This window comes from Mesitornis unicolor, unplaced genomic scaffold (genome assembly GCF_000695765.1).
Source record: "Mesitornis unicolor isolate BGI_N332 unplaced genomic scaffold, ASM69576v1 scaffold52221, whole genome shotgun sequence".
In the NCBI taxonomy this organism is placed as follows: Eukaryota; Metazoa; Chordata; class Aves; order Mesitornithiformes; family Mesitornithidae; genus Mesitornis; species Mesitornis unicolor.
Genome location: NW_010162803.1, coordinates 9,903 through 22,291, shown reverse-complemented (window position 1 = coordinate 22,291; position 12,389 = coordinate 9,903). Strand labels below are relative to the sequence as shown.

Sequence of the window (12,389 nt, the reverse complement as noted above, 5' to 3'; positions counted from 1 at the left end):
AGCCCTCTGAACATCCAGTGTGGGCTTCAGAGGAGCCTGCTGTGGTGTCTGGCAGGGAACAGGGGAGCACACTTCAGGCCCAGTGCTGTCTTTTTAAGGAAGTCTGTGCTCAGTTGTAGAACTCTTTGGAAGAAAGACATAGCCTAGGGCTGTGTCATTACAGAATTCAAATGAAAAATAAACCTTTTAAGAATGGAGGAAATCCTTTCTTATAAGCCATGCTTATAACTGTAGTAAAGCAATTATTTTATTTACCTGCTAGTATGTGAAGGAAAAAGGAACAACCTTTTTTGTGTGTTCCTGCTGCATAATTTATAGCTGATGCTTTTCCTAAAATACTTGAAGCACCCTGATACCAGAATAGGCACTTTAAAATCTACTTACGATCCACAAATGAAGTAAACAGCATCCTGAATCTGCTTAGCCTACTGCCTTCATCTGCCCACATTCGTACCACGCCTGTCCCAGTCTGCAGCATGACATCGTTTGCCACCGTGCTGCAAAACTTGGCCTTCAGGTTTTCAATAGAACTGCTTCCATCATACACAGCAACAAAGTTTCTTTTGCATTCATTTGAATGCTCCATTTGATAGTCGAGAAATCGCAAATAAATCTGTTAGAAAAGAGAAATTAATGTCTCTAGGAAAAGTAATACAGAGAATATTTTCTTCCTTAGCAAATCCCGAATAAGATGTTTGTCCCTTTACACATGTATGTAACTCCCAATTCGCAATGCTTTTAATTTTCTCATTAAATGTCAGTGTGGAGTATTACTTGAAATTTGTCTGAAGTATCTGGTTCACTTCTCCCCTCTTCCCAAAACTATATTTACTTAATAATTTACTCTTATATGTTTCTTCTCCCGTTGGAAAAAAGTAAAAAGTAACACCATAGCTGAAGAAAGCCCTAAGTGGCTCAGCTGAATGTGCAGTCTATTACTCCAGAAGAGATACAAGAAACACAGACATGTTTTGAAAGAATTTTAATGGTATTTTGACTGTTCTCTTTTTAATTCATAAAAACTATGTTAAGATATAAGGGAAGAAGTCTATTCAGAATAGCTCTGAAGTAAAATAAGGACATTAAAATTTGTTGCTTCAGAATGAAAGCTAATTATTGAACCAGAGCGGTATTACAGAAGACAGAAACCATAAAGCTAGGAGTAATTTGAATAAAAATGGAAGCAGGAGAAAAGTAAGCTTGTTGTCTAGGAACACTTAATAAATCTAAGCCAATCTTAATTCCTCCAAAAACAGAATTCTAATCCAAGAGAAGGCAGTGTATGTGGTAGAACATATGCAGCAAGGAAATTAGAAGACCAAGATGGCACTTGAAGAGTAAGTAAAGAACTTATTTTGCTAGAGCAGGAAACTTGTGCAAGACTGTGATTCAGTTAGAATTACATGAAGGGATCATAGGGCTTTTTACTCTCCTGAATTGTTCTCTTGGAATGCTGAAAAAGTTGTTAAGATACGTAGCTAAGCCACTAAGCATGCTGAAAAGTCCATTTTTAAACTTTAAAAATTCCTCCGATAGCCATTATTTTGACAGAGAAGACATCTATCCATGTGGAGGCTGAGGTCTCCTGCTCTGTGGGGGAAAAGGTGCTCCCCTGCATGCGGTCTGCAGCACGTTCCTCAGGTAAGCTTGGGTCTAGGCTGTACGCATTTTGAGTATAGTTTACAGTTACCTCTCTGGCTGATACCATGCTAATGGCCTTCTGCACAGAGCGTTTTTTCTCATGCATCTGCCTCCTGACAAGAATCTCAAGCTGTGGTTTGTTTGTGAAGCAGGGAAGACAGGGGAGATGAATACCGTGCTTCCTACTGCTATATCACCTATTTTTCTGCCCTCTTGCCATGTCTCACTTTTAACCTCAGCTAGTGCCAAAGCCTTTTAAAGCTGGATTTTAAAGAATTCCCTAAAACAAAACCAACCACCTTGGCGTGGGGAAAAAAATATATCCTCTCCCCCCATGCGTACAGTTCAGAGGCTTTACTGAAACCACAGCTAAGAGTGCACGGTAAATGCCAGGTGACACTGCTTGCCATGGTGACATTGTCACCCACCCTGTCCCTCCCCCGGTGACACTGTCCACCCTGGTGACACTGTCCGCCCAGCGCTGCCCAGGGACTGGCTGCCAGCACTGTTTCTCCTTGCACCTTCTGTGATAAGGTGTAGCCTGGGCCGTATTATCTCATGCTGCATCTCATTGTTGTGTGATTTTCAGTAGACATATTTTCTCTCTCTTTTTTTTTTTCCCCTGCTGTCTTTGTTAAATTTACTGCTGGAAATTGTCAGCTACACTGAGAACCTGTCTTCCATTGATGTCTCATGTCACAAACACGGGTGTGAGCTCTAAGTGCTAGTATCTGGGCTGAGAGATGGTATTTTCATTTAATGATTGGCACTATATTGCTGCTGTGAAATTACAATGGAAACTTAAACTAAATTACCACACTTTGAGTAGAGCTGTTCTGTATATGAAAACAAAGGAATAATTCCATTAAAAGAGCTCAGCTCTGCAAAAGCTCCTTCAGATTAGTGTGTTAGGCAAGTAAATATAAAAGGTCCTCACCCTTATTATATTGATTATTCTACAAATTTTCTGAAATCTGGAGGTAATCTATTAAATACCTGTTATGCAGATATAAAAATCCTTTCACTGCTGCATTTGTGCCAGTTTTTAATTTTTTTTTTGTTACAGAATCAAATTGAGGAAATTAAAAATGTCTATACTTATTTTTCTCAAGAGACTGCACCATATTGGATCTAACGGATTTCATCTTCATAATTCTTCCAGAATCGAAGCTTGAGAAACCACTGTCAAAATACTAAGAATTATTTTTCTGTAATGTTTTAATTCAGTAATTTAGGATGATGATCTAATCTCAAGACTGACCCAACTATAACTCTGCCTTCTGGTAACATTCAATAATTTATTAAAATACTTAAGCGTAAGCCCTGGTGCACTCAAGTGGCAATGTAGAGAGAAAATGGCTTTATTATTGTTTCTGGAAGAACTGCTGCTATTACTTAGACTGGTATAGGGCTCTTGGGACTTGAGTCACTTCCTCAAAGGCTCAAATATATTAATGGAGTTTTAGTTTCTTTCTTGTCGTGTCCTTATTATCATCCTTTAGGTTGCTGTTTTAGAACTAATTTGGAAGCTGGTGAATAGGGCTGGTTAGTTAACTATTAGGAATGTGTAAGAAGGCATGGAGCAGGTTTGTCACCTTGGCACCTACTGCTTGAAAATATTTCTTATATTTTATGTACATTTATGTACATGCAAGCAGTGCTATGTGCTTTAATACAAATACAGAAGCAAAATTACAGATATGTATGCTATATGGAGAAAAAAATACGTATTATTTCAGTGCAACTCACCAGAAATTAACAAGTATATGATTCTGAAACACATAGCTGTTGGGTTGGGTTTTTTTGGCACTTTGTTGTTTTTTTTTTAAACAGCCTATAGCTATTGTATTTTGGAATTATGGATAGGTTTTTATCCTTTTCTCTGCCCAACAATAAAGCTCAAGTTGTTTTTAATTAGCATAAGACAGCGATGTTTTTGTAAGCAGTCTCTAGTTCTGCAGACACAATCATAAATATCAGGTATGTAGGTAACCAATGCTGATTTTTGGCTCGAGCAGCCAATATGCCCCTTTAGAGCTTGAGCAGAAAAACTCTAGCAAATTTTATTGTCGCACTTTAGAGGGTGTGATCCTACAGCTAAGTCTGAAGAGGAAGAGTGGTAATTCCTCAGCTGTTTCCAGGTAAAGCCCTTCATTGTAGCTCACGCTGCTCAAAGTGGGTCCTAATGTACTCAACTGTGAATCAGACTGGGGAGGAGCAGGTACGTGTTCTGCTGACTTTGACCAGAACCAAATTCTCCAACAGAACCACTGCAGGCAAAATTTTAAACCACGGCAGCAAGATTTACTGGAATTTACCAAAGCTGTTAGCAAGCATTTTTGCCTGTGGTCTTCCAGGAAAAACAGAGTCCAAGTCAAACGCCCTTGAAAATTGTTGCTTGAACAGTTTTTACCATTGTTTTGTATTTTAAGTTTCAAATAATAGGAAGACATCACTGTGGACTTGCTGTATACGTTTAATTTCAGGAACACTCCTATATCTGGATTTCCTAAGCCATTGATATCTAATTCATTTCAGTGAGTGAGACATTAGGCAAATCACAGCTAGTGACTATTACCTGTAACTAATGACTTGGAAACCCATTATATGCTGAATGATAGGACTTAAACCCACCTTAGCATTTGGAGTAGCTTTAATTGTCCATATGCAGTCAACTGCTTGTCCTGGTTTTGTTTTTCCTTCTTGTTCTACTTGACTGGAACGTACTATTCCATCAGCTCCCGAGAGCTCAAACTGGCAGTCTAGGGAGAACAAAAACTTTGCTGTCAAATGCAGTATGATATTAATTTAAAATTTCATGTATAAAGAAATTGCTACTGTAATACTAGACCTGGGATGGGATTTAAAATACCTCCTAGGTAAGTGAAGTCAGGATCTGTAACAGAAAGAAGTCATGAATCACAGGGGTTATCAATGCTTGAGAGTCACTTCAAGGTTCAGCATAATCTGAAGATTATGTCCACTTTTTTATTAAGTCACAATAAGAATTGCCAGAAAGTTTCCTGAATCAATTGTGAGGTACAGAAACAATTTTTTAGAGATGTTAACATTATTCCACAAAGATTGTAATAAGTAATTCTATACTTACAGTTCAGATTTCCAATGTAACACCAGAAATTACAATTCACTATTTTGTTCTGACATTACATTCTGAATTTAATTATGCCACTTTTCACTGGAGCTCCACAAGATTACAGGGCATCTTTCTGTGTGCATCATTTTTATCAGATTGCTGTCTGTCTAGTTCTGAACAATCCGAAGTTTAGTCGGACATATCAACACTTTGAAATTACTAACTGCTATTAATAAAGAAGAACAGCTCAATATTAAAGGTACCTTTTCTTGACTACCCATGCTTTTTCTACTAGGCCAGGTGGCACAGTTCTAGGCACTGTTTATGAAGGCAGAATTTCACTTTCTGCCACTCCTCTATCTTCTCTCTTCTAAAGGTAGTGCATGTATCTGTAGTATATAATGCAGTAGCATTAGTGTGTTCAGAATACACTTTTTCATAATGGTTAACTGATGGTACTTGACTTTACTGGGACTAGGGCTTGGCTAAAGATGAGTCTGTAATGGCTGGGATATCCACGGCTTACATTTCAGTGATCAGTTTAGTGTTTCCTCAATCACCACAGAAACTTGCAGGATGCACCCATTTACACCTGTGGCATAGAAATTCATCACAGAAATCACGCCAGTCAGTCTGTGCATGTGTGAAATGTTAGCCTTTGCAAAGATAGCATTAGTGTTTTCTACAAAAAAAAAGCAAAAGTGCATGCCTGTTTTGTACAAAATTCTTTTCAATTGAAGTTCCAGAACTTGGCTCTTTCTGTAGTCCTCTAAATGTTTTACTGTTAGGGAGTTTATCCCCTGTAACGCTTCAGTCCTGAGCTTCAGGCTCCGTATAGCTGAGAAAACACAGCTTTTGCCCTCCTCTGTTCTAGTTACCTGTAGTGATATCTATGATCACTATATGTAAAATTCTGCAAGAGACTTTCAACCTTCTTTGTGAACTCATTTTTTTTAATGAAGTGGGGGTGTATATGCATTTCCCCAATTCCCAAATATTTTACTACACTCTATGTATGCGTAGAGGAAAGAAAAGTAACAGATCTTCCATTGCTGCAATCTATTGTGAAAATAATATACCATTTAAATGTATATTTAAAGTTCCAGCCTGGAACTAGTCTAAGTTAGTTTTGAAAGTGATGTTAATGAAATGGTTTTGGAAATGGACTTAGTAAAATGCATAAGTACTGCCCCTATGAAAACATTTTACCATGTATTCCCAGGGGACTGGTCACCATGTTAATCTGAACAGTTTCTAAGTTTAAATCCCTACCAAGGTGTACAATTCTATAACCATGTATAATGTTCTCACGTGCTGTAGCAGTAAAGACGACATCAAAAAGTTATGCCTGTGTATACATTTATAGTGGCAGTACAGCTGACATTTGTGTACTGTCTTGTCCCAAAGGACAATAAACTGCTGATAACGACAGGTATAGCACCTATGAAGTACAGCAGTCAAGCACTGCACAAGGACATCAGGTCAAATTTTCCTGTAAAAAGAATGCTCTGCCAGTTTTAAGTGGCCCCACAGAGCACATGTACTTCTTGTCTGTTTAAAGGCACTGTCAGCATATTATCCTCTCCTTCATATCCTGTACTGCACTGTACTTGGAGCAAAGAACAACTCTGGTGTTTGAGCCTGTGGTTTGAGGGATTCGTTACAGTGAGAGCTGATGCTTGGACTGTATAGACAGTTCCTCTGCCTTTTCAGAATGGAGATTGAAAATGTTTTGCATCTGGCTGGAAGTGCTATTGTAGATTTGCTTCAGGTGTTCTTGTTATAGTGTATTATAATTTCTAGAAGATAGGCTGTTGAGAATGTCACCTCTCTGCCTGTGTAAGTGCTCATTCCATTACTACTGCTGGTGAAACTGGTAAAAGTTGAAGTCACAAAGAGGGATGTTGGTGAAGCTACCAGCATGAGCAAGATCAAACGGCTTCTTCACTGGCAAACTCTAGACCTGTAATTCCCTTCAGTCAGTTTTCCAAATGGTTTTAGACAAGTCTGTTGTAGGATCAGCAGGACTGGGACTGTAACTACTGCACTGTCACTTTGCCTTCATAAGCAGAAATCTCACTCAAGACTGCCAGCCCAAACTCAACCAGGGAGCTCAATGGGAGCAGGTGGTCATTAACTCAGTCAGAATTTTAGGTATCTTTACCTGGTATAAATGAGTACTTTGCTTGAAATCCCTTTCCTTCCAGCTCCTCATCAGAAGTAAACTTGATCCACATAAATCTCCCTGTTGATCTAATTAGTGCAGGACTTTTCAGACCACAGTAACGATTAATGAGAGGGGAGAAACCAAAAGGTCCATCTCGAACCTCCAGATGATCAAACCGACATTCAAATGAGGGTTCTATGTAATAAGGTTCATCAAAGGTCAACTCAATTCTTTGTCGTGGAGCAGCTAGACATAAAAAAACAAGCAAAAGATTAAATGAAGATCTGTATAAAAAACACATGAAGACACGAAATAATGAAGAGACAGGCCTCCAAAACAGTAAGATAAAAAAGAGACTGGAAACTTCTCAAAATACTACTGGCAGGCTGCTACAAAAACTCAGATGCACTGCAATAATTTTTTTTAATTATTGCATAGAAGATATTTTCTCATGGAATTTTATAGAATTATTTTGCTTGTTCTTTATTTTTGAACATTCAGAAATGATAAAAATTTAATGCAGCACATGTAACAGATATTAACATATACGCAAAGGTATTCAGGCAAGTTTTAGTATTAAGATAAAAATTAAAACCAGTGTTCTGTGAAAGCAAAGTACATAAAAAAAGACAAAACACTGAGGGATGCAGAAAAGAATAGAAAAATAATAGAAAAAAAAAGAAAAAAAAGATAAGAAGAACTAATCCTTGGTGTATTTCCTAAACATTAAGGCAAAATTTGCAGATCCTTTGGCAGGAGACATCTTTTATTAAGATACTCAGAAGAGTGTAAATGCTTCATCTATATTATTAATACGCAGGTGACTGCAGAGGTTGGTAAGTCTGAACCAGTGACAACCCAACATCAGGATTTGGATCAGACCCTGAAATCCTGACAAGACACAGCTACTTTGTGACTGGGCTTTCACATCTGTAGTTTGGAACCGTGGCTTTATATGTACAAATTGCTGTAGTGTTTCTTGTTCTTGTCATCTACTGAGCTACATGACCTTTCAGATTCTAGTTGCTATCTGGAATGAGAGCATGAAAGAATCACATGCTGTCTGCTGCTTCTGAATGCAAAAAGGATTTTACTTATACGTCTTGAACACTCTGTTTAGAGCTTATGCCTTACTTATGAGCTAAAAGACTCTCGTAGCTCTTTGCATATACTGGCAGTGGTCTGCAGAAGGACCATATCTCAGCTAGAAGCTGTGGAGGGCCTTCGTCTCACTCGGGTACCCACAATTTTGCTGTACAAGGATGGTGAGGACAGAGGCGTGGAAATCAATCCTGTGCCCCATGGAAACTGCCCTGAGCAAGGGAGATAGAGCAATGGACCCAGTCTGAGCTAGACGGGGTATCTGCTCTCCAGTGCCTTCCCTGGCAGGGAAGATGTGCAAGTATACAAGCATAAGCAGGGTACCTGTGAACCAGTACTGTACTGTACGAATAAAAACTCGCTGAAACACAGCACTTGAAATATTTCAATTAATTTATATGAATCTGATGATTAAGCTAACATTTTTGGCTGACTTCAGTGGGTTTTGGGTTCATTCTAATAAGAGTAAAAAATAATTAGCATGTCCCAAGTCTTGCAGCCTTTATCCAAGGTATTTTCATTGGAATGTGGCTTTACTCTTGTTAATGACATTTTTTGTCTTCATCACATAACTTTAAAAGTGACCTCAGCACTGCTAACAAATCTCCATATTTTTAGTACAGTGTTATGGCAGTCAGATGTGTATTTTTTTAAAATAAAGGACAGCATAAAGCTTTTCTGCTTGTGACACAGACAGAATATAGTCTTCAACCATCTCTTGCAGTTTATAATCAGCAATATTGGAAATTATATTAAGATAACAAGCTACAATCTTTATCTTAATAGTTCTGTGCCTTCATAGATTTCAGTAGATCTGGTGCTGATTTTTCTGGTTGTGAGGGTTCATCTTATTCCTTATAGTTAGTTCCTGAATGTTTGCATTTTCTAATAATTTGTTATTACTACTTCAGAGAGCAAATTTAGCTTCTTGTTCAACCAAATGACTGCAGAATTCATTGTATTACCAGTATGGCTATACAATACTTGACAGTATAGTAAAATGACAGAGTTTTAACAGTTCAAAATGATCCATTTATCAGTAAGATTACAACACAAAAGAGAAATACGGCACGTACCTTCTAAGATATAGATGCACTCTTGATTTGGTGGGTACATGTTAGGGTAGTTTGGTGAAGCAAAATGTCCTCCATTGCTTGTCCGTACCCAGTTGTCACACTGGGTAGGAGGAATGCGATTCACTCCAATATTTTGCCCACCTTAAGTGAAAAAAAAGTTATCACATAAACTTCTCCTGCAGCAAACTTGATTTTGCAAAAGTAAAACACTGACATAACGCATATTTGATAAAAGAAGAAAGTAATTAATTTAGGTTCAAGATCCTCTTATATGCCACTTGTTAATATCTAGCTAGGAACATCTTATGTTTAATTTAGTGATGTGGTATATCCTAAAGAGATCACAGTTTTTTAATATCAAATATGTCCAGTAATCCTTGGGAAGGGAAGAGAGGGAATATTTTTTTTTATCCAATTCAGTTTAGATTTTTTGATTTTCTTTTTTCTAAGTCAAATAGTCACAGCAGCATTATTTTATGGCTTATGTATTCTCCATTCCTACACAAACATAATCCAAGATATTTGTTAGCTTTTACTATTTTTGGCCCTGATTCCAGAGTATACTGAACTACATGGCCCACAGATTGAATGTCTATTTAAAATAATTTGTTGGGATACAGAATGCTTATAATAGAATGAATTATAATATGTAAATACACTAGATACAGCAATGGTAGTTATAAAATTACTAGCAATAGGTAGATTGCACCTAAGGGTCTCATTTAAGATCAAAGGCTGTATTCTGGGTGTACAGGGCAGTATGATCCTTGACAGAGATGATGCAGTTCTCTAAGGTAGGACTCCACGCTCCACCACTTCAGGAGCTTTGTCAGTTCCCATTTCCTTATCCAAGGAGAAAGGAGGTGGGAACAGTTCGATCCCTCTGACATCCTTGTTAAGCACCTTTGAGCCTTCTCCTTGGTATCAGCAGAATTGGAGAGAATAAGACACGGGATATGTGGTTTCTGCCAGATTTTTTCTAAACCTCACGGAATGCTCTCATAACATCTTTTATATTTATGCAGTTTTTCTTGGGAGACCTTTGAGAGGAAGTCCATGTTGATACAGGTCTTAGCTGCCTCCAGTAAATTTCATCACCTTCTACTGGTATCTTGGCAGCTTTTTGATTTATGGGGGTGAAAACTTAGTCTCTCCTGCAGAAATTGTTCAAGGGAATTCTGTAGGTGTCAGTTCAAGGAATTCTTCTCTCCTATGTGTGGGTTAATCCCACATATGAGAAAATAAGGTTTGTGAAACTGATGCCTTCCCCACTAAGGAGGCTTCAAAAACTGTTTTTGTGGGTGGACTATTTGAAAAACTTGTTGTCAGATACAGAAAACATGAATTTCCAGGGTGGGTTTTTTCCACCTCTAAGGTCTAAAACGATCGAATTTTAACTGGGTAAGTCAACGCCCATGTTCTTTGTGACTGGATGGCTTTTTCAGTAGTGAAAAAATTCAGTAAATAGGGGGGAAAATGGAAAATACTGGAATTCATACAGATTCAAGAGCTGTTAAGACCTGAATGCAAACACTTTCTTTCACTTATATTGCTTAATTAAGAATAATAAAACTTTTACATTTTTCGAAAGAAAATAATCAAACCAAAACTTTACCTTGTGTCTTCTGTGCAATGGCAATCCCCTCCACTACAAGGATTGTTACTAGCAACACTGAAGAGAGAAATTGGACAGGAAAAACATCAGTAATTCATCAGAACTATTGACCATTTTTTGCAGTCCAAATTCGTGCAAATCCTAGAGTCACTAACCAAAACAAATCGGAACATACAAAAATATGTAATTCATTTATGTGCTTTCTTAAAATTTCCACTTCAGAGAACCAGTGCAGTGCAAGTGCCCTGTCAGGTCTTCTTCCAGGTTCCTTAAGAAAGTGTACATGAGAATAGGAATTTATTGTTTGAAGGGATTTTAACAATATTTTCTAGACTAACTACTAATTTGCAAGCATTTTATAAAACTAAATGGTATCTAACTTATACATAGCTTTTATCTCTGAAATGAGATGTTTCGCTGCTATATTGAACCATTTTTATCCTAAAACTCCATATGCTTAATATATACAAAAGACTTCTCCAGCTTCCAAGAAATTAATCAGGACTACGGGAAACACTGCATGGTCTTATCCCTACACAGATTTCAGGAGCACTCTCGAACTGTGCTGGCAAGACTGGCTGGTGTGATGCTCCCACAATACCAGTGATTGCTGCCAACGATGTGACAGCAGAAAAGGAGTGGAAACAAGTTCTAATGATGGAGAGACTTACAGAAGCAGTGAGAAGAGCTGGAATGTGGACACTGTTAGGATGTAACCGTAACTGCTGCAGGTACTCCAGTTTGCTCAATTGTTGTGTTAGTCTTAGATGTTGGTACATGCTGGCATTTTCTACATCTGAATTGACTACATATTGCACCTGTTGAGGATTTTGTTATACTGCTTCCCCCAACCTCCCTTCCCTTCCCTTCCCTTCCGTTCCCTTCCCTTCCCTTCCCTCCTTTCCGTCTGTCCTTCCATCCATCCTTCCTCTGTTCCTCCCTCCCTCCCTCCTCTAAAAAGAAGCTGTCTGGATGGTTTTGCTTTTGGCCTTTCCCTTATCCTTACACTTTTGTTGCACCCAAGAAGTGTCAGTCTAAGCAGAACATAATAAAGACTCCATAGTCCACTATTCATCAACAGTTCTAAAGCAGGCTTAGTGTCCACATTTTCCTAAAATGCTTTGTCTCCTCAGACTGTTAGGGATTACCAGGAAGGGAAAAGAGAATGACATAGAGTATTTAACTATGCCACTCTTCAAATCTTTAATTTGCTTCTGTCCTGAGTACCTCTACACCTCTGGACACTTTACCCTGGACAGAAACTGGCTGAGGGGGGACAGGATATAAGTTATAAAATCTCAAGTGTCACTGAGATGGTGAACAGAGAGCAACTACTGGTTGTCTCTTCCAATACAAGAACCAGAGGTATCAGACAAAGCTGGCAGGTGGCATGTTCAAAGTAAATGATTTATTTATTTATTTTTATGCACATACTTCATAATGCATCCTTAAGGTAGTAAAATCTGTTTTGAGAAACCCCTTAAGCCATAAGTTGTTGGAAGTGTCTGGATTAATATTTGGAGCAAATATAATTTGCTCCACTTTTATAATCTTTCTGAAACCTCTGCTTTTGTATCTCTGTGAAAGAAGATACCAGGACAGATGGACCTTTGATTTGACCTGGTGTGGCCTTCCCCATGTTCTTAACCTACTTGTTAATACTAAGTCAGACAGGCATGGCCTCACCACTGCAGG

General features: G+C 38.2%; 1 protein-coding gene across 1 annotated transcript in view; it reads right to left on the bottom strand.

The window, feature by feature from the left end:
- Positions 1 to 384: 384 nt before the first annotated feature.
- Positions 385 to 12,389, bottom strand: part of NETO2 (neuropilin (NRP) and tolloid (TLL)-like 2) — a gene marked incomplete at both ends in the record, with an annotated part of 14,216 nt that continues 2,211 nt past the window's right edge. Inside the window, 6 exons of the mRNA XM_010193727.1 lie at positions 385 to 613; positions 4,276 to 4,403; positions 4,514 to 4,537; positions 6,900 to 7,148; positions 9,080 to 9,220; positions 10,695 to 10,751. Of these exons, the coding sequence (XP_010192029.1) occupies positions 385 to 613; positions 4,276 to 4,403; positions 4,514 to 4,537; positions 6,900 to 7,148; positions 9,080 to 9,220; positions 10,695 to 10,751 (828 nt within the window). The remainder of the gene's footprint in view (positions 614 to 4,275; positions 4,404 to 4,513; positions 4,538 to 6,899; positions 7,149 to 9,079; positions 9,221 to 10,694; positions 10,752 to 12,389) is intronic.